The 23,563-nt window shown below is 40.3% G+C and overlaps 1 protein-coding gene across 1 annotated transcript; it reads left to right on the forward strand.

Moving 5' to 3' along the window:
* Window positions 1–7,891: 7,891 nt before the first annotated feature.
* On the forward strand, window positions 7,892–14,350 carry LOC123980043 (1-acylglycerol-3-phosphate O-acyltransferase ABHD5-like). The gene is made up of 7 exons (XM_046064231.1): window positions 7,892–8,155; window positions 8,872–8,954; window positions 9,125–9,515; window positions 10,166–10,317; window positions 13,332–13,443; window positions 13,530–13,710; window positions 14,017–14,350. The coding sequence occupies exons 1-7, from the start codon at window positions 8,112–8,114 to the stop codon at window positions 14,113–14,115; spliced, it is 1,062 nt and encodes a 353-aa protein (XP_045920187.1). The 5' UTR covers window positions 7,892–8,111; the 3' UTR covers window positions 14,116–14,350.
* The last annotated feature ends 9,213 nt before the right edge of the window (window positions 14,351–23,563 follow it).

Consider the following 23,563-nt stretch of genomic DNA (forward strand, 5'->3'; position numbering starts at 1 on the left):
ATAATCTAAATGTGTACATCATGATCCCCATAGTTCAACGACTGGGGTGTCTCGCTTCTCTCTATGATGAAAGGTTTTTCACCTCACCTTCATACTGTGGCTGTTCAGGACAACTATAAATTTTAGCCTTCTGTAGTTATTTTCTAGTATATCCATCTGCCTTTACAGTGTCGTCATTCATTCTAAAATATATCACTTCTCTGCAAGTACATAAGGCATGTGAGTTCTGTATTAACAGACACGTGAAAAATCTGAACCTATCCGTTAAAGGAGCTCTGAAAGTTGTTGAACGATGTTTGAGTTCACAAAACGTATCAGTGATGTCCAATTTTCAGTGTTATCTCTGTGTTAATTTCATGCTCTATATTTAAAGTTTCCAGTGTTGGTAACCCACTTGTATCATTATCTGTGCTAATATTTCCTTTCTATATATTTTAAAATAGTGAGCTATGGCAGTTGCTAAAGAGCCAGTGTAGCAATAGTCAAGTTCAAGAAGTGTTCAATAATGACAGCAATTGTGGCTCCCGTGTTGCAGCATTGTGCTCCACCACCGTAGCCAAAGAGTCATTGTAGCAAAATGAAGATTTGTTAGCCCTGAGCAGTTAATAGTCGCACACTGTCAGTCAGTGTCGCCCACTGCAGCACTGAAGGACCACAGTCACATCAATTCATTAGTTAATTATATTTTTTTAATTCAATTTTTTTAATACCGATGTCAGGATTAAAAGGATGAATGTTTTCCACAGTTTCATTCCTGTTTAATTGGTGTGATGGGTCAACCTGCCTTAATTAGCCCTACTGCTAACTCTAAAATTAGAAAAGAAACTTTTAGTGTCTCATGTCGGTTCATTCAAAGGCTTTTCCCATCTGGAAAGAAAAACATTTTTGGATGAAACTCTAGATACTTTTTTAAATGAAAATGTAAAGGCTAAATGTAAAGATATTTATTTATCAATCATATGTGTCTTGCCATGTGTGTGTGTGTGTGTGTGTGTGTGCATCATTTGTGAGTAAACAGTTAATGTTAGAGGAGTGGAATAGGGAAAAACACACACCAGTGAGTGCACAACATATTCTCACACACACATACACAGAAAGGCTTTCAGTTTCTAAATCAATCCCACATCCGTAGCTAATGCAGTGCTGGGCCCTCTTCAGGAAGCATTAGGCCTATTAGTCAAAGTGTGTACGCATTCCTCTATGTGTATGTGTGCGTTTGAGTGTGTGTAGAAGCCGCACACTCAGCAGCAGCCGATCTCAGTGGATCCTGTGGGGTCAGCAGGTGCAACAGGGAATGAGGGACCATCTTACTGTGTATGAGTGTGTGTATGTTCCCTCCTCTCGATATCCTCTGGGCTCTTTATCGCTCTAAAATTATCCTCCATTTACTGGAACACACTGGACAGACTGAGAGGGAAAGAGAAATATGGACACTCTAGTTTGAATGTGTTCCTGGATCACTTATGGATGCGGAACTAAGAGACAAACAGACTTCTTGCTTTGTCAAATAATCTAATTTAATAAGTGCGGATAAGTTAAGAAACCTGATAGATGGGAGGACTGATGATGCCTCTGCTAACCAGAGAAGACATTTTAGCTTTGTAGCACAACACAAATCAACAAAAAAACATTAGCAGTAAAGCTGGATTTATAGTTATGTGTTAAAGAGGTTATAGCTGCGAAGCATGTAGCCATAGTAGCTACGCTGCAGGCTACTTTGTACGACTACAGAAATACAACAAGGACCTGCATACTGTTTTCTCCTACAAGTTTCTAATGTCAGCGGGATTGCTGATAGTGAAGACAACATTAAAGGACAGGTTTATTTTTTTAAAACACATTTACAATACATGTACAATAAAAGTGTTTCTGGTCGCTGTAATTGTTGCTTTAGGAAAGGATCCCTTCACAGCCACTATGTACAGGAGGAAGGACTACAGTGACCTGTGGCAATGAGCACGATTAATGATCTACTTTAGTATAAAAGTGTGAACCAATACCTTAAGGAAGTTTAAGCAGCAGTCTTTTTGGTAACACACATCTAACAAAGTCATCCCCACTGCAAACATTCTGCCCACCGTAGTCCCCGCTATCTATCACAGTGAATGAGATAAAGTAAATATGGCCATTGTACAGCAGTATTTTATAGTCAGTAATGAGACGTGTTGAAGTAAAAGTTTCCAGGACGTAACTCCAGTTATCATAACCCAGTGTCATTCTATAAATAAATAAAAATAAATACTATTACTGTGGGGAAAAAACAAAACATAATTTCTTTGTGTCCTCCAGTGGTATCTAGCTATGCAAATAGTTTTCTCAGGTTTTGAGATATTTAATGTATATGTTTGAGATTTCTGCCACCATCCCAATATAATGGAGGTGAATGGAATTTTGATTGTGGTTGGGAAAATTAAAATGCAACATCTATTTCTTGAAACGGTGTCCCCGATTCTCTTAATAATCGACAGACCTTACTGTAAATAGTTTTCTGAGGGACTATTTTTTCAGTTTAATTCCTTGCCACTATCACTAAGTGCTTACTCATGGTGGGAACTGTTGGGTCTCTGTAAATAATATTATAATAATATTACAAACTTCGTACTTTTTTGACTTGGAATGTGATAACTTTGGTTATGAATTGGTGCTATATAAATAAAACTGAATTGACCTGAACTAAAATTGAATTGAATTAACTGCGACACTGTTTCTGGAAAAAAAAAAAAAAAACATGTTGCAGTCGAATTTTTTGAAATTGAATAAAAAAAAAAATTGGCGGACTCTCAGAGACAGGCATCTCAAAACCTTAGCAGATAAAATCTAAAATATCTGCATGGAACTCAGTCAGTGTCATCTGCCTCTAATTTAAAATCAGCAGCAAAGGCTGTCCTTTTGTGATGTAAATCTGCAGTGCAACCTGTGTCTGTGTTTAAGGGAGCACAAAAGTAATTCTATTAGTCTGTCTTTTAGTAGAAAGTTTCAGGGTCTCTTGATAGTCTGAACGCTGTTCTGAGACAAACCTCCACCCAAACACAAACAGACAATCATCAGAGAAATCCTCACTGTTTTTACTCACTGTACTTCAAAAACACATCTTTCTCCTTATGTGACATGTGTCTTACACATGGCCCTCCATTCCCCCTTTTGTCTCCTTCCCTCACATGGCGTTGTGCAACCTCCTGCTCACACTGTGATTTTAACATCCTGAGGTGGATCAAATCTCTGCAAATCAATATTATCTATTCATGTGGTTGCAGCTCATGTTAAAATGCCATTTCATACATGCACGCACGGAAGTCACCGCACCTATATAATTATACTCTGTATGTACGACATGCCACCCCAAAAACAGATGGACTCTAAATGAGTTTTGTTATTATTGCCAAATAAACTAAAGTTTATCTCAGCGAGCTTATGATGCACGCAGGAAGGAATATCAAGAACACCCATATAAATAATAGCCTTTGCTAATGCCAGCAGTAAGTACTCAAATCAGTCAGACAGGGCCAGTTAATAGACCCATAGAGATGCTGAGGGTAGAAATGAGGGTAGAGGATGGAGAGAGTCAGTGGAAAAGTGAGAGGGAGGAGAGGAAGGAGGAAACTAGCGGAGAAAGCGAGACAGTGAGACTGGCCATTATAAATCATATCCGCTGTTGGCGCCGGCCACGTATCCTAGCAACCAGACAGACCTCTCCTCCATCCCCTTTCAATCTTCTGTTACCAGCTTGGTCACTCTTATTACCCATACTGCACTGGGCCATACCCCAAAAACTCACGACAGAGCGTGATTTGTGCTTACAGCTAACTGACTGATCTAGAGTGGGCTTGTGTGTTATGCTAATCAGACCTAATAGCAGCTGAGCCCAGAACAGTGCACTGTGAACAGACCCTGGTCCCACACACATACAAACACGCACTGATAGAAAACAGTGGTGTTCAATCTCCATCCCTCTCTGTCCTTCGGGTACTCTTATGCTACATTCACATTCTCCTTGGATGGCCATGGTGTTCATGTGCTTTTAAGTCTGAATGTGGTAACAACATGGATGCTGAAACCGTCTGACGCTTTCTATTACAAAGTGATTTTTGCTCCAGTACATTACCTGAAATCGCTAAAATATTGCTTGTACTGCAAATACTGCTAGTAAATAACTTTCCTAATTAATAGAGGTCACTCTACATGGACAGCAAACTAACCTACAAACCTTACAAATGACACATTAGCAAAAAATGTATATGTGATGTGATTTAGTACCATTAATCAAATGTTTCTAACCAGCAACCATGTAGTCCGCCATGTTTCTACCTGTATGATGTCAACAACTTGTGAAGCAAAATCTTCTCAGACTTTCCAAGTTGTTGTTCCGACTTCAGGTGGCGTTCACATGAATTTTTCCAGTTGGAAAATAATGTTTCTGACAGCACAAGAATGCATAGTTACTCATTGAGAGAATGCCAGAGATCATCCATGTTGTCCAGAGCTCCAGCAGCACTATGATATAAGTGCCTTACCAACTTTATTTTATTAGGATTAATTAGCGCCCTGTTTTCAATTCCTCTGGCTAATTAGACCTCCTGTTCAGGTTGAAGTTGGGTGTGTAGGTATAATGGGAATGACGTGAGGTCACCAAACTGCATGTACTAATTAGAATGATGAAGGTTTTAATTGCCCCACCTTAACAAGTGCAACAAAACGAGTCCGTACGTGCACACACAGCCCTAACTGGGTCTAACTGGGCTTAAGTGAAAACCCCTTTGTGGGTTGAATCTGAAAGAAATCCACAGGCCATGTCACAGTAAGAAAAGCACAGCTGTAGGTGTAAACAATAAAATTAATGATGGCTGAAATCCATTTAGTTGCTTCAGTTTTAGGGTCCTAGTATTATGCAGGCTGGCTCACTGTCACTTACTAGGACAGAGCTTCCTTTTAGTGACCTGTTTTTTCCCTATAAAATGGCTGCTGTGAAAAATGCCTATGGGATTTACTGTACTTGTACTAACAGGAAATGATGCAACACGTCAAAATGTTTTCTTTGGGCAATGCATCGTGGGACAATGGTGTACATGAACAGCACAGAGAATACTTAATTTTGTCAACTTTCCATACACACAAGTCACGCCACTCGGCAGCCATCTTGTTATCGCGTCCGGGCAGTTATTTCGGACTAACAAGATCAGGCCCTTATCTAAATGAATGGGGAGGGAGCCATAACTGCACTTTCAATGGTCACCGGGACATAAAAACTGCGCACTAAAATCTGATAAAAAAAGCGCTGAAAAAATTTGATGACTTTGCCCCAAATTAAGGTTTAAAAAGCATTTTCCCCCACAGGTTATATTTCTACTCTGCATGCGCATGGTTTCACAACGCCGACTTCATTTACAGCTCTATCCAGAGTGTCGGTGACATGGCTTAATATGTTTCCCGGCTCGGCTATTACAAAGCAGATGACTGGCTTTCTTGCAGAAGGGGCGGGATATAATCGCCATCTTTGGCATTACAGGCTTTCTTCATATAGTTCTATTCAGATTTCTTTAAGTGACACGTCTCCTTCCTAAATTATCTCTGATACACTCCATACAAGACCTTAGAACTGGTCTGTTGTACAGAATTGGGACACAGTTTTGTTGATAAATCCCAGTGCAGCTTTTTTTTCTGACCACCTTAATTTTAATAATATGAGGACTGTATTTGGTTTCTGTACAACATTTGGTTTGAATTGTATTCAGGTTGACAAGATGACGTAAACGTGTTTTAACATCCTTGACTATTATTACCATTGGATAAAAACCTCATTCTGCACTGCACTGTGAGCATGTCTGTCATATTTCTACTGACCTCTGCGTGCAAGATCTCCACTGGATTCCTGCCCCCACTAAAGTGGTGCTACCCGAGTTCACACTATACACACCTCCAGGGACAATCAGTTAGACTACACAATCAGACAATTTAGACTAAATTGTAATGTAATTGTCCAAGGATAAATAAGACTGACTCTCTGTTAAGACAATTTACTGCCAGGGTTACTGCTTTTGAGCCACTGATAAAACAAGAGGAAGAGTATATGCTGTGTAACCTCTAGCTAGCATGACTAGCACTAGCATGAGAAACACTGAGCAGGCCGGCTCAATGCTGCAGCTTTATGCCGTCTCCTCACTAAAAGCTTCACCCAGTTACTTGTCTCCAGACAGCTACAGTCTTATACTACCGCTGCTCCTCCATGGGCTTGACTACAGCCTCATTGTCTGCTGGCTTATGAAATTTTGAGTGCTCAGCAGAGTGGACGAACAGCAACACACAGAGAGGAAGAGTGTGTGCATCTATGAGAGAAAAGGAAATGAACCACTCAGGAACCACTCAGTCAGCCCATAGTCCGAGAGCCACCACAAGTGGGTGGTGTGAAGGGAAATTTGTGGACAAAGTAGCTAGAGAGTGTATGAGAGAGTTAATGTGTGTGTGTGTGTGTGTGTGTCTGTGTGTGTCTGAACACTAATAGAACAGAAAGTACGCCACCTTGTGGACCAGGACCGGCAGGGCTCTCCTCAAACTGTGAAAGAGAAAATCTCAAATCATTTATGAGGAAGAGGGACGGTTTTGCAACTCACCACTGCATTTGAGAAGTGATTATAGAGAGGGACTTGCCACCATGTTGGAGAAATGAATACCTGAGCAAAGCTTGTCAGATGTAGACTTGTTTCTTCTTACATAATGTATATGACGTATGTTGTTTGTAGATTCATTTAAGTCTTATACCATCCTGAGTTCATTAGAGGGCTCCCAGTTCCTGAGGTCTCCAAAAATGTCACAAACGCTGACTCCAGAATCATTTCTTGAAGGATGCTCCTGACCTTTCACAAGAATAATGCCTCCGTAAATCTGTAAGATAAACCTTCTTTTAAGAAATTCAAGACTTAATAAGATTCAGATTAAGCATAAAAGTTGAAAAAAGGGTAAGTAAGATAGCAAAAATGGTTTCCTATAGCAGCAGGATCATACTGTATACTCAAATCCTTGAGGATAATGAATTTAATTAACTTTTCCTTTCATCTCTGCCCTTATCTTAAATTATAATAAGAAATCTATGCTGATAAGCAAAGGTTTAATCTCTATGCCAGCAATTGTGTTTGTCTGATATTAATTTAAGGGAAAGTCAAAGTCATCTCCCTTGGTTTGTCATTGTACAAGACTCACAAGACACAAATACTTTATTTTTTTACTCCTTTCTAGGCAGTGTTGGTGAATTTGGTGAAATTTCTTGATCTGTTTAATTTTAATTAACCTCAAATTTCTTTTAACAGCAGTTTAAACAAGACCAGTTGTTTTGTGAAAACTAATATTGGAAAATATGCCTCAAGCTATCAAAAACTAGCCAAAATGTTGACTGTTTAGCTGCTTAAAAATGGCATTTTCTCAAGTTTGTTCAAGTAAAATGTGTATATATATATATGCCAAAGATATTTTGGAAAATTGTGGCCCAAACTGCATTAACTGCTATTCTTAATTACCCCATTGTTAACTGTATATTCAGTACAGTTTTTGAGGCTGTAACTAAAACCTTAATTGGAACTACAGGGTAAATTATGCTAATTGACATGCTAATATGCTAGCCTTACAAAGCCTTACATGTTCTTGTATTTTACATTTATTCATTAAATGTTAAATGGCTAAATTCTTAATTTGGGGGTCTTATGGGATCAATTACGTCTTGTATAATAGTAGTCCAAATTACCTCTGTTGTATAAAACTAAACTGGCACTGGCCCACGTGAGACCATTCTGAGCTAACTTTAGGTAACTTACCGTTCAGCACAGCAGAGGTCCAGACCAAGCTGCCGCCTTCAGGTACAGTTGGACATACTGTTGAGCTCTGGGAGAGCAATTGACAGATTGCTAAAGAATGTTGCTACATTCACAGCAGAATTGAGGTTTTTATTAACACATTACATTCTAAGTTAATCACATGCTTAACAGATACATACTTGGTAAAGGGTACTTTAGCTGTACTTGTTGAATCGATATTTTAATTAGATTCTTTGCGGGATGTACTTAAACGCACCATAACACATTCGGACACATTCTATTTTCACTTGGTCGCGACACTTTCAAAACACCATGCGAAGGATGGCACAGGAGATACGACCTACCAAGGAGAAGAGGTAAGTATTTCTCCTTTTAAACGTTTTTATTTGAAATTGTCTTCATGTCGTCGTTGGTTTATGTAAGTTTACATGTTTTCCCCCGTGCATACCGTTTCTTGAACTAACGTTAGTACTTACTCCCTCAGATGTGGCTTTTTTTACAAACAGACACGGACACCATCATGGTCGCACTCATAAAGCTGTCTCTGTTACTTAGTCAAGTACTTAGTAGTACTTAGTACTGTCATCTGGTTAATTCTGGGTATAAACTGTTCCCCATGGCAGATCCTTATTGTAATAGAAAAAAACTTTATTTGACCCCGGTCATGAAATCTTTGCCTGCCTTTCTGTTCTAAAAGTTGAGTTTGTGTTGGTCTAACTTAACTGTCTGTTGATGCAATTGAACAGTGGCTACTATGGATTTCTGTAAGTTCTTAAGTTATCTTTTAAGTTGGAAAACAAGTCAACATTAGGTTGTAATAGTCTTAATGACACAGGATGTAAAAAAAAAAAAATCCAAAGTCCAAACTGAGTGTCTGGGCATCTATCTATTGACTGTATGCTGTCCAGTTTATCCTATAATGAGATTACGAGAAGCACTGTATAGGTTGAATACCTGCAGCACTGATAGCAGAAATGTCAAATGGTCAAAGTGTTGTTTAGTTTGTCTTTGTTTGCATGTACTTCATGTGTTCTCTGCCTCCTTGGCTGCCTGTTTTCTACCTGAATCACAGCTCCTGGATGTTAAGTTGGCTTCCCTCTTGGTGCCCTACGTCTCCCTCTCAGCTAAAAGATGCAGAAGAAAAAATGCTCAAGAGTAAGTGTGTCTGTCTTAAAGCTGAACCGCTTGTTTTTTGTTTTTCTTTCTCTTAAAATGGGGGGGGATAAACCCCCACCACACCTGGTCTTGAACAAGTTAAGTGGTTAAATGGGATGCATTTCCCACCCATATCCTCTCTCCCTGTCCCATAATCCCCTCCACTGCAGGTGTGAAGCAGACTTTCTCCAGGCAGCATGTCCAGATATCCAACGGCAACTATCTGTGGACATTAGCTTTTTCCACTCGGCTGCAGCCATGCTCTCTCCACCAGTCCAGACCTCCTCTGGTCCTGCTGCACGGTTTTGGAGGCGGGGTTGCACTATGGGCCCAAAACTTGGACACTCTCTCCAGCAGCGGTCCGGTCTACGCTCTGGACCTGCTGGGCTTCGGCAGGAGCAGCCGCCCTGTGTTCAGCACCGACCCAGAGGCGGTTGAGGAACAGTTCGTGGCAACCCTGGAGGAGTGGAGGGAGAAGGTGGGACTGGAGGAAATGGTGCTGCTGGGACACAACCTCGGAGGATACCTGTCGGCTGCCTACACACTCAAATACCCACACAGGTGCTTTGGTGTGTGTGTGTGTCTGTTGGTGGATGAGAGGGCAAAACATTGGTCATGCAAGTCGTTTTTCAGTTTTTAAGGCATCTTATTTCTTTTGTATAATAAAACATCGAACAAAATGGCAGCTAATCCCCCCTATTTGGATAAATTTTCCCCAAATTACAAAAAGTTGTTGTTGTAATTTGTTCAGTCTGAAGTACAGAAATTAAATGTATGCTCTAATACAATGTGTTGCTCAACAGCAGCTAACATGACTCTTATCAGACACTAAGAACAACATGTCAGAGGAGTGTAGAGCTTCCACACAAACACAATTATTGGAAAATAAGCTAATAGGTTTTCTCCCACATTACAAGTGCCAAGTGTTCTTATACAGCTTTAAATTCTATATCTTAAATAAAGCATTTTGTCTCTTGGCATTTACTTTCAAGATGTTGTAACGTTAGGTTGTTGTGCACTTTATCTAGTGAGGAACTAGCCACACAGAACTACTTTGAATTATGTTCGGAACACATTTGTTTTTCGTTTAACATTTGTCCCAATTGGGAACGTAATCCTGCTATTTATAATATCAAAACTCTGTGAAATCATTGTTGTCTTTTGTTGACACTCCATCTGGTGTGTGTGTGTGCGCGCGCGTGTGCGTGCAGGGTAAAACATCTGCTGCTGGTGGAGCCGTGGGGGTTCCCAGCTCGTCCAGATAACCCCAACCACAACTCCATCCCTGTGTGGATCAGAGCCATGGGGGCTGTTATGAGCCCCTTCAACCCTCTGGCTGGACTCAGACTGGCTGGGCCTCTAGGTCAGCACACATACACATACTTGGCACATTAACACATGTGTTCTTCCGCTCTTTATTTTATATTCTGTATACAAATGTTGAGGTTTGGCTTGCTAAAGATGATTATATGTATATCAATTTTATTATTTATGTGGGTTGAAAGGCTTGAGCTGCAAGTTCTGTTTTAGTTTTTATATAAAAGAACTGTCCTTTGTCATCTTCTAGGGTGGGGAAGTCAGGGGGAAAAGTTTAATGGCGGGGAGGACTCGCACACAGAACAAAAGAGAATTAGACTAGAGGCTGGATTAGTGGTCGACAGATATGGGTTTTCCAATGGCTGATGCCAATATTTAGAGAGCATGGCGGCCAATATATAATCCAGACATCAAAACAAAGACAAATCTTGTATAATTCTGTTATTCATGCAGGGTACAATCTAATTAACATATTATCTTAGCCAGTAACGTGTTATTTTAGATCATTCATGAAATAGAAAAATTGATTAAATGCTTTGCTGTCATTTAGGATGATATATGGGCCTCGTTAGTGCAGGTATTATAATATTTCTACTCGATACATTGCAGGGCTAAACAGACAGAGGGGAAAAATGTGCTAACGTTTCAGTCCATGTTGGACTTTCCTCTGTGCAAAATATGGCATGCATGATGAGTCACCCTTTATATGGGTTGCTGTACATGCGCACCTAGTCACTGATCTAGAGCTTGATTGAACACCCATGAAGCCAGTTCCCGGCAGGTCAAGTCATCAAACACATCAGAATAAAAAAATCCCATGGTGTTGACACATTCTCATACAGACTGATCATATATAGAATGATTGCCATCTGATTTAGGATCAGACCTGCGGATAGCACTTTTATGTCCACAATTTCTAAATACAAGTTTCCTCCTTGTTTTTCCTACTCTGTTGGATGCCACATTTGGTACATGCAGTAAGGTAGACAACATTACCAGAGCTGGATGTTTTGATGATGCATATTTGGGTCACAAAGCTGGGAGTGTGTGTTTTTTACAAAAAGAACTTGCAGCACAATTTTACCTCTACCTGTGGCATTGTCCAAATGTCCCTGGTGGGTACAGTTTGTTTTATTTTCTTTATTGTGCGTGTCTGCATGTTACCATTGTGTCCCAAACATTCTTTACTCCAAAAAATTAGAAAAGTGGAAGATCTTTGCCAATGTCGTCAACAGATGAATTTAACAGAACGTTCAAAATCTCACGCCCACACGTTGTTAAACTGTTTTTGGGTTTACAGGTGGTCAAGAGTTCATTTCTATTTTTCATAAGCCTTTGCAAATGCCTGATACAAGACATCTCGTGGATACCCCTCTCACCAGAAATTGATCAGAGTTTGTAAGCTTCTATTTGGAAATCTTCATCCCTTGTGCAGAAGCGTATTGCCCTAAGAAACAGACCGCCCTACAGTATTTTTTTTTTTATTTTTTTATTTTTTTTTTAAATTTATTTATTTATTTTTTTTAGGGCTAGACACTTTTCAGATGGCAACCATTCTGTTTAAATTTGGCATTATGTGGCCTTTACATGATGAATCATCATCTGTTGGAAATGTGGATTCAATTTACAGTCATCCTAGCTGCTTAAATGAAGAAGTCCCTTAAACCTGCATTCTATCGAACAGCCAGCAGGGTGCGACTCTTCTGGTTGCAAAAAGAAGTCCGGCTTCATTAGAAATAATGTTAAAATTACCCCACTTCTCAGCTGATTTTTATTTTGTATTTTTTTTTTTTTTTTTTTCACAGTAAACTCTTTCCTAATGAGTTTATGGTCTCAATGGCTAGTTTTGTGTCTTCTTCAATACAACAATGTTCATTTAGTAAATTATGTTCCCATTTTGGAAAATAGACCATAAAGCAGAGTATGCTTCAGGGCGGGATTATCTATGATTGACAAATCGTTACCATGGCGACCTGTCAATCAGGCTAGAGTGACTCACTTTCCCTGGTGAGTACATTTAGACTGTTGTTTACTACACAAGTATCATTCCGGTTAAAATGAAAGTTAACGTCATTTACCTGGCTAAGCAAACTAGCTAGCTCAGCACACGGCTGTTGGCTCCACCGTCTCGTCCAAATATGGTCACGTCCGGTGCCACTGGTTGAAAACTCAACATGGCGGCGCCCTATTGGCCAAACTCGAGGTTTAAAACTTGCAGTCCACAAACAAACGGGGTGACGTCACAATGACAACGTCCACTTCTTATATACAGTCTATGGATATGACCTGTTTTCTTTGATTCTGGCCGGATTGTCTTTCCATACCAGTGGACCCCATTCCCAGTGTACAAGCTAACATTTGTATCCTTATATGTCGGTCAGTATGAGAATGTTTGTCAACTTGACCTGCTGGCAATTGGCTTTATGTGTGAATAGGTGTGCCTGTAAAGTAACCCATATAAAGGTTGACTCATCATGCATGCTTCATTTTGCACTGAGGAAAGTCCAACATGGACTGATGTCTGTCCAGCCCCGGAATGTATCAGATTGAAATATTTAAAATCCAGACTCCAGTCTGAATCATTTTGGTGCTGCATTTGAGGCCTGCCTTGCTGGGCTATTATTTAAATAAATAAGTGCATGACTGTGATGACTGTACCACCTCATGCCAATGGTATTGGTGTTTTGTTTTTGTTTTTTTGTTTGTTTTTTTCACATGAAACACATGCCCCACTCCTGCAAACCCTTTTGCTTGTCAACACACAAATGATGTTGCTGCTTGTCCCCCTGGTTCTGCGTCACAATCGCTCTGTTTGTTTTCACTTGTCTGAAATAAGGAACATATTGAAGGTTTATTGCTCTCCAATTAGCCATTATCTCTTTCTATCATCTGCCTTTTGGAAAAATCTCTGAAACGTCCATCTCTGTTAGTACCAGAAGAACAGTGTCCTTTTCCTAGAGAGGTCAGAAGAGGCTGCCAGTGTTCTTGTCAACGGTCTGGTTTGTTTGCAGTTATCATGCTAATATGTGGAAGTAAATTTCTGTGTCTTTTGATCTCCAGGTCCAATGCTGGTCCAGACAGTCAGATCAGATTTCAAGCAGAAATACTCTTCTGTGTTTGATGACAACACGGTATCTGACTACATCTACCATGTGAATGCTCAGACCCCAAGGTGAGAAACGTTTCTGAGCCGATATGTACTGCTAATTTATTTTTCTGACAATGTACAGTCTCCAACTTTTTTTCTTTGTGTTTCAGTGGAGAAACAGCCTTTAAGAACATGACCATTCCCTATGGCTGGGCTAAGAGGCCCATGCTGGAGAGGATCGGCCAGGTTGAGGCTGACATTCCCATTTCCTTCATCTATGGATCACGCTCCAGCATCGACAGTGACTCCGGATGTGCGCTCAAGAAGACCAGACCAGATGTGGAAATTAGGGTAAGTTCTTTTAAAATATTTTTTACAGCTGATAATGTGCTTTAAAAGAAATATCCATGGCAAGATGAAGGACACCATGATCTTATTTTGCTTTGTTTGAGTAAATCCAAAACTGAAAGGACATGGAGGGTCCATTTTCAAATGTGGAAACATCCAAATTGAGATTTTGTGCTAGCTATTTCATGGAAGGAATACACTCATTTTGTATACATTTGTATCTACATACATTTTGGCATGTTAGGTGCGCCAGCTTTATCTCTAAACAGCTTACACTTTCTGTTCAACTGTGTGTTTTGTCTTTGCCAGGTGATCAGAGGAGCAGGCCATTATGTTTTCGCCGACCAGCCTGATGACTTCAACCAGGCAGTCCTTCAGATCCTGACGAGGACAAAGAAGGAAAAATGAAGGAGCAAGAGCTCCCTAGTTGAGATGACACAGTGTCTAACTAAACCAAACACATTATGCAGCAGCAGTTACAGTAACTTTACGCCTCTTTATCTTCCCTTTACTCTGAAGAGACCATCACTAACTGAGGACACTTAGGCTTGAGGCTTTGGGGTCAAAAGGTCATATGATCCCATGGGTTTCTTTATCCATCTTCATGTAAAGGAGTTGTTGTAAATAAATGTGATATGCAGTCTGTGTTGCTCACTTAGTATTTTTTTCTGTTCTCATGTGGTTAGAGCTCTCTGTGTAAATTGGCATCCATTCTGAAATCTGAACTGAGAAACTTGTTGGGCAATGGAAAAGAAGAGAAATCATCTATCAAGGGAATATCTTATTTTGGGTAGAAGTCTAGGCAAAGTACGGATGTTCTTTTCTGACCCCTCACCCACTCTGTGAGAGATATGAGGGATAAGTAAGTAGAGCAGAGGGCTGGGGGGTTTTCAAGAAACTTCCTCACCTCTCCAGAGACGCTATGACTGAGAGTAGCCTGCAGGTGGCAGCACTGTAACAATACATTAGCTTCCCCCTCCTCTTGCAGAAGGGTGACGGTGAACTCCATACAAAGCAGCCTCACATGCATGCTGAGTTGAGTGACCTACTCAGGAGACCTGGACAGTGATGCTTTAAAAGCAGTGTGACGATCTGCTCTCTGCTAAGTCACAACTGCAGTGACAGAATAGGGTCAGAGATGTGTGTTGGACTAAAAATAGGCCTTCTGTTAAACAACTTGGTCCTTATGGGGGTCCTTTATTTAATTTTTTGAATGTGAGTCTGCAAAAATAGGTGGAGCAAGGAATACGTTGTTTTAATTGGACATCTGCCCTTTTTTATGTTACATTTTGTGATTCGCACTAATGCACTCAATTCTTCATTCACTCAATCATTTTTACATTATAACGTGATAATTCTTCACTGGGATTGTTCAAAGGTTACTGCGAAGCAAAACAGAACCATATGGCCTTATTTAAATACTTACAAGTTTTGTCAAGGGGGTTTAGGCCTATTGCAATGGACGCTGTAGTTTCTCCCTTCATAATCAGGTTTGCCTCAGCTGTAAAAGAGCACTTTACTGATTAGCATTGCACCCCTTTAAGCTGATGATACACAGAGCAACTTTTAGAGCAATCATGCAGGGCAACGTTGCCGTCATTGGTAATGAGTAAAGATTACTATCATAATCCCCTTCCCCCACCACTCCGCCACCTGCCCTGCACCGCCGCTATCCGTTCAAAACATAGTCAGACTTGCCAATTGCAAGATTGCCCAGCAACATTGCTCAAAAAGTTGCCTCGTGTATCATCAGCTTTAAAGTTTTCAGACTCAAGATGGACAGTTTACTTTTAAAAGGGATCAAAAGCAGTGCAAAGATGTTGTCTTTTTTTTTTTTTTTTATTCCATGCATTGTCAAAACCTAGTGGCAGTACTACCCAACACCTGTAAACAGACTTTGATGTGTAAAATCGGTGGAGTTCCTGTTTAAGGTACCCTATAGGGTTTTTCACCGCCAGTAGCATTGGAGCAGTGTTTTTAAGAGTGGGTGCCTGTTTTCCTTGTTAGGTGCACATGGGCAACAAGATGCACATTCCTGCTGTCAGTTTCACCCTATCCCACTGACTGATGTGGGGGATAGCGTGCAAACAAACTTACCAATATGCCAACAAAGGCAAGGAAGAAGAAGACGGCTAGCTAGCAAACATGGATGTAAACATTGCTTGATTAAAAAATATTTTTGAAAATCTGCTTTGCAAGTGTTTTATGATGAAGGGAATACATTTAACCTATTTGTTAGCCCTCAAGAATGCATGCAATGCCAGAATGCTAAGACTAAAACATAAGTTTGTTCAAGACCAATCAACAGGACATCCTAATACAGTGACTTCTTATTTCCAAAAAATGTCTGACAGTAGGATGCAGACAGTGAACGATTGTATTAGAGGCTGACGTTTAGTGAACTAATAGAGCAGAGAGTTGATAACCTGGAGATATATTATCTTGAGCATGGAGCAACCCCTCTGTTACCTCTGCCAGTCTGTCATTTCAAAGGCATCAACCCTGTTCACCCATACTGTCTCCTGGCAACAGGGTAGCCACGGAGACAGAGTCTTTTGGATCACCGACCTGCAGGAAGTGAGGCTGTGGTTGGACGGGGTAATTATGGGTTGTTTGTTTATTTTATTTTCTTAAAGACGCTGGCTGGCTGCTTATTAAGGCAGCGAGGACAATTCAGCAGGAGCTACATGGTCACTGCCTCTTGGGGTTAGAAACGTGCACGCGCGATGTGCCCAGGCCTCTGTCCATAATACTCACTTAATAAGATTTCAGGCTTATTCATCGTGTCTCTCTCCGTCACCCACTCAGTCGCATTAGCACAGAATCATTTCATTAGGAAAAGTGAGAAAAGTGACAGGAGTGTTCATACTGAGTCTGGATATAATTAAAGCTTGAAGCCCTGAAATAACTGCACATGAAAGGTGTGTGCACACAGGAACACACACTGTTGCACTGCTGCTGGCAGTTCTCAGTTTATCTTTAATCAGCATCACCACATACAGGTTTGTGAAGCCAAAGCATCAGGAGCTCTGTATAAAATGCCGACAGTGATATCTCTCCCTGATTTGCAAGACCAAACTGATTTCACTGATTATTCCATTTTGGGTCCAAACCCATAGTTTTGGGATCAGAGTAGACCTGTAACTGCAGTCAATACATGAACACAAATTATGATATAAGGCTATCCTGGAGCCATACAATTTGTGTTCATTTTTCATGTGACCGTCCACTAGTGTAATGAGATGCATGCATCACGCACAGACAGCTCCACTGCCCTCTTGTCTGAACAAACAATTATAGTCTGCTTATGAGTGACTGATGATATTTACAGTCCAGGGATTTATTTTTACCACAGAGTTGGCAGCCAGACTGATATTTGCACAAAGAAAAGGACAATATTTCAACGAAATCTGTGCAGTACAACTTTGTTGGGAAATGAAAGTGATATATATCTCTATATGCAAGTTAGTCTTTTATGCTGCCACTGATCTGAGAGGAACAGTCATTTTCGCAGAACTCCAAAAATTGTCTTTATGCGTTGAGAGCACTTCACAGCTCTCACATTACACCAAAGGCGTCGGAGTCTAATGATCACAGGATTTCGATTCAGGAAAGACTAACGGAGCCAGAGCTGGAGTTTGCCAGCTGGTTGGTTATTCTCTACAGACACAGCACAGGAAAAGCTGTCGATGTGATGACATCTCTTCACACTGCTGAAGGAATGAAATGGATCCAAGGAGGCATTGAGACTTTTACACTGAGACTCATGCGAAGGCATCTCATCAGTGACATCACTGGGCCTGATAGTGAAGTGCTCCTAATTCATGAAATCCTGTAAAGGTGTAATTTCTCTTTCTTCCATGAAGCTACTGATTCTGAAGGACTAAATGTGGTCTCTGAGCCACAGCCTGTCACTCAGCGAATTATCATGCCAACAGTTTGTTTACATGGATTAATAAAGACAGCTTTCCTCATCCTAGTAGTTATAAATAGTATTCCATTATCATTATTATTATTCTTTATTTAGATGGTTAATATATCGATTTATCATTCATGACCCCATACTGAAACTGTAAACATGGTCAACAGAACTTTAGTCTAATATGGAGGGGGCTATACCAGAGACATTATGACAATACTAATGAATTGACTTCACATGATTAAGAATTGCACTTCCACAAAGTTGGAGGATGCATAAGAGAACTAAAAAAGTAATGGTTAAAATTGATGCAGCAAAGGTAAAAATATCTTCACTTTAAAGCAGCTATAATCAATATTTTTATCACAGTGGATTACATGACAAAATGTGAAAAGGTCACTCATAGTGATGACGCAACAGACAATTAGCACCCATCTAGGAAGTTCCCCTCAGCTCTACGAAGCATTTTAGCACCTTTCAGCTAATTGTTTTGGCTTTATGGCCACAACTTTACTGTTGGAGTTCACTCTCACTACTGTGATCAGGTTGTATTTGGCAGCAGGCAGATGTTTTCAGTCTAAAACCTACTGCACACTAGCTGCCAGGCACCAAATAACAGAGTTAGCGACTAGCTTAGTGGCTAAAGATGTTTCCTTCAGGAGTGGGTAGAACCAAAAGAGAGCTGTGAAAGAGAGTGAATATTTAACTTATACTCGCCAGTTGGCCAGAAACACGTCTCCAAATTAATGATGGCTAATTTTGCATATAAAAGGTGTTAATATGTCAGTATTGTGTGCACAGCTTGTTTTCACTGCTGCCAAGTGTCCAAATTATTGCAGGTCTTATTTGGGTAAAGGTGGGGTATGCCATTCTGGAAAAATCCAATGCCAAGACATAGAGTGAACAACGACACATTTAGCTAAGTTGTGGGTTAGCAAACTGTCACTGGAGTTGCTGTGCAAAGCTAATACACAGAGAGGACAAGGCAGTCCAAGAGCCAGCATACCAGCTCCAGACAGCGATACTCACAACTAACATCACAACAACAGCATGTCTTGGTGAACTAGAAAGTAAGCTGAATGTCTGTAGGCAAGTAATTTGTTACCTGACACACAAATCATGGCTGCAATGGCTGGAATAGTTTCTCATTGCTTGGCACAGGCCACTTTCACTGTATTTTGAAAAGGACTGCAGGCTACAAATGTTTATTACTTCAGAGAGAGCTTTTGGGGGGGGGGGATTTCTGCTTTTTGGATTACGACCCTGTGTGGGTTTTTATCTAAACAAGTGTGGTTAACATCCAAAAGGCACTTCTCGTAATAAGATCATTAAAAACGGGTGTCCTTCAGAACCAACAGGATGTAGCTTGGGAGGAAGTCTGTCATCCCCAGTGATGTACTTGAAACCAGTAATACCTCTGTCTTGTCAACTCAGCTTCATTTATGCTTCCCCGGACTGCAATTCATTTAAGTTTAGAATATTTTCTTTCATTATCTGAGGAATTCTCATATTCTTAAAGCTGCAACTTTAAAACTAACCTGCAGTCATATCTGCCTCTGTGCTGCTGCATTATTTCCTGTTTAGCAGCAGTGTTGTGGCTGCCTGTTATAGCTTTGATTCCCAGTGCTCTCCAGCTGTGTCCTGCCTTCACAGTTCAACAGTGGATTTTATTTTTCACATCCATTTCCTTGTTTTTGCCCTGCTACTTCTATTCCTGGTCATATAATTTGAGTTTCACAGGGTTATTTGTTGTTAAATTGCCACGGTGTCTGCTGTCCTCTATGTAATGTTTGTAATAACTGTTCTCTTTTGATACACTCTCTCGCCTTTTCCCAGTCTGTCACGGGCCATGGCTAAGGAAATTTTGCCTTTTAATTGACTTGCTCTCTCTCTCTTTCTCCCTCTCTCTCTGTTTCTGGCAGTCCTTGGTTTCACATTGTGTGAGATGGGCAAACACACTGTTTCAGTAACAGTCTTAGCAAGCCTACAGTGAAGTCAAATGTACACATACACACACACACACACACACACACACACACACACACGCAAAGTGTCAGATAAAAAAGAACTCCATCAGATGGCCAAACAGTGTCTGTGTACTCTGAGACCAACTGCGTGTGTGCTGGTTGGGTATAGTCACAAAGAAATTAAGTTTTAAAATAACGGAGGAGTGTAGTGTCTCAGCAGGATGTATTTATTCTAAGAGGTGTGGGATCCGTCTGGCTTGCTGACTGTGTGTGTGTGTGTGCATGTTAGAGAAGCTTTGTTCCTTACAACAGTTTTATCAGCAGCTCCACTGACAGTCTGGTGGCAAGAGTTCAACCTTAACATTCAGCTCCTCTGACGGTCAGAATAAATGCTCTGCTGAGATACTTTGTTCCGTCTGCATCTTAAAGCAGATAGAGACCATACAATGTAAAGTCATGGCAATATGAGCACAGTTCAGAGGAAGCAAGTGCAATTATGCCTGATGACTGGCCTGATGTTATTGAACATACTGTCATTACACACCAGAAAAGAAATTGTGTTGGATGAAAAAGAACTATTCGAAGGGGAAGAAGGAAGGAAACAGTTTTATTGCTGGACAGATATCTGTGAAGTGTTAAAAATAGAAAGGGCTTATCTATGTGAACTGGGCCAGACCTTTTCAGTGTGTGAATTTTTGCCAGTCATTTTCATCTATTTGAATCCCTACAGCTCAACAATGTCCGACGTACATTGAGAACCGGTTCTTGTCAGATGGGGCTGCCATTGAGGGTAAAGGTTTGGCAAACCACCACATCTTCACTGCAAAATGGTTTTAATGTCAACTACTATGTTCATCTATGAGGCGCTAATCAATATTTACCTGCATTCATTAATATTTTAGATATAAACATTTAATCAAGTGACTAATGTAAAGGTTAATGTGAGAGCAGTCGCTCGTAGAGCAGAAATATCACCCTATTTTAGCCATCTTTAGCTCATTGTTTTGGTTATACGCCCAACACATCAAATGTGTAACTGAGTCTCAGACGCTCTCATGAAACCGCTGTAGGCAGTTGTTTTAAGCACAAAAAGCTTTGATAAACTTAATTAACTTTAGCAACTAGCTAGCAAGCTGACAAATATTTTTGGAGTTGATGGTGAGAACAACAGGAGAGAGAAAATTGGACTTTGTTGAGTAGACAGACAGACACACAACTCGGAAATAATGCTGATGTTGGACTGTCTCATCTGGACTGCATTTGTTAGCTTGTTTGAATGTTTTTCTGGCCCCCTAGTGGCTAAAGCAGCTTTAAATACACTTTTGAGGTACTTATTTATGCTACTGCGCGACTACTTCCTTTTAGAGGATGATACTGTAGTGTCCATACCAATTTACGGAAAAGAAATAGCCTACTGTTTTACATCAGTACAAATGTCAGTAAAGGATTAACTTGAACAGGCTCCTACTGTTAATGCACACTGACCTGCCAGAACCAGAGAATCTGTCATCTGCCAGATTCATCTCCTGCATACCACACAGCTGTAAAAATCACAGAAGCTCATTTGGACTACATCTTGCCATATCCAACATGTTTATAACACATGTGGTATTTTGTACATAATTGTGAAATTTATGAAATCAATAGAGATATACAGAGAGAGGTAGAGAGAGATCAGGTGGCGGCGATGGAGCTCGCTGCAGTGACAGGATTGTGGGTAAGATGATAGGATCTGATTCCAGCATGTGCCCCGGCTCACACATGACATCCTCTCTGTGACACACTCTCCCCAGTGGTCCATTCACTTTTTGAAACCCACATGACAGCCTCGTCACCTGCTCATTTGTGCGTGTCCTACATGGCTTATGTGCCCCCAGCTTGTTTGTGTGTGTTACATAATTTGTCTGTGTATGTGTGCGTAAGCCTGTGGGTCACACCGGTTTACGCGGCGACTCTAGAACTCATCTGGTCTGATCTGATTTCCTCCCAGCCGGCAGATGTGGAACAGTAGCCCAGATGTTGCAGAGATTACAACTCCCTGCAGTGTTTGTGGGAAGGCTTCGAGACCATTCAGGAAAATAAACACAATGGGAGAATTTGTACACAGGCCTATTCCACTCTTCCACTCTCCACTCTTCCTGCTTTCAGGCATCACAGATGACAAACAAAACCCTGTTTTTGGCAGGATGGCAGAGAATGTTACTGCTAACAGAACATAGGCACTAAAATTACCTCAGTCTTCATCTCTAGCACGTACTACATGTACCCTTTAGCCTGTATGTTAGCTGGTAGCTGGCAATTATGATGCTCAACTAAGTCTGGCAGTTTTGGATACACAGTTCACAAATAGTTAAGTAACACATGAAACAAAAAAATAACATGACATTTTGAATTTTCTCTGTGTGCAGAAAATTGTTTCTGGAAGCGTTGCAGTATTGCTAATGCACCAATTTTGCAAAAAAAAAAAATGCACTTCCATAATGTTGGGGGACTCACAAGAGGTGGAAAAAAAAGAGATTAAAATTCAAGCAGCAGAAATATCTGTCTACAGATTAAGCTAAAAAAAATACGCAGAGGTTATTATGCAAGTCAATTGTGTCTTTGTTATGACACCCTGGCTTGGTAAATACCTGTATCTTTCAAATTCGGTGCCTCAGTTTGCAACACAGGCTTTCTTGTAATATTCAGCTGCGTCCAAGCCTACTATGAGATAACCTTGATCACATGACTGGCGTTATTTTCTCAGACTTTGGAGTTTTCACAGGCTGTGAAGTTCTCTTAATGACAAATAAACTGATGAGTAAAGTTGGAAGGGTACTCCTTTAAATAGTCTCACTGTCTAAATTTTACTCATACCACCATGGTGTATATAAAGTGTATTATAATATAAATGCCTCCAGGCACTCATGGATGGTTTTGGTGCCTATGCTCTCTTCACATAATTGGAGAAGTTTTAAGAACTCACCTCATTTAATCTTATTTACCTGTTAAATTATATTTTCTATAATTGTCCCTATGTGTTTTTGGCAGTGTAGCCTTCTGTACACTGTGAGGACTTTTATTGATGGAGAACATTAAATCCTTAATTTTTATTTTAAAAAAAATTCTTCTTAGCTTACAAAGACAATTAGTCTAAAAACATCAGAATCAGCCTTAAAAAACACACACGTGTAATATGTGTGGAGTCACAGCATGTTATTATTAATATTTAATTACTCTCAAAAGCCTAATTTTGGTCTATTTGTCTGCTTGACTTTGATCAATTGTCTCACCCTACTGTCTCTAAACCTATGCACAGATTATAATATATATATATATATATATGTGGACTGATAAAAGAAAACGGAAGTACACACCAACGTTCACTCACCAAAAGTCAAGAAACAGACTTCAGACGTCATTCTCATTGTTTTATTTTCATAGATCTCTATCATATACATACAGTACAATATGCTCAAGACAGATTTTATGGCACATCCATTTTCGTTGTACATTTTGCAGTCGCTGGTATTGGTTGTGTGAGGCTACAGTAAAGTGACCGTTTGAATCCATTACTTGGGTAGATACAGCAGGTGGATTGACCTCAGTGGGTAAGAATAAGGTTGCTACAGCAAAACACATGCACTGTCAAGTTATATATTCCACTAGGGGTGGGTCACAAATCCAGTTACACAGACTCATACTTGAAGGGGCGGTGTTATGTTCTACTGAAACCCCTTTGTTGTTTTTGTCTTGGAATACGCTACAACAGTGGCTACCGTGATCCTGGCAAGCTACGGGATATACAGGGTTTAGGTTCCACCCAGTAGTCATTGAATTTAGAGCTGCCATTACATGTATGATCATTTACTCTGTTTGGTTTCAGAGGAGATATAACTTCTATTTCAATGTTCTTTTTCGGCCATCAGACACATTTCTAACTCTGGGTTCAACCAAAACCTTGAATATCCAATAGGAGTGAAGAATAATG

Source organism: Micropterus dolomieu, linkage group LG01 (genome assembly GCF_021292245.1).
Source record: "Micropterus dolomieu isolate WLL.071019.BEF.003 ecotype Adirondacks linkage group LG01, ASM2129224v1, whole genome shotgun sequence".
Classification (NCBI taxonomy): domain Eukaryota; kingdom Metazoa; phylum Chordata; class Actinopteri; order Centrarchiformes; family Centrarchidae; genus Micropterus; species Micropterus dolomieu.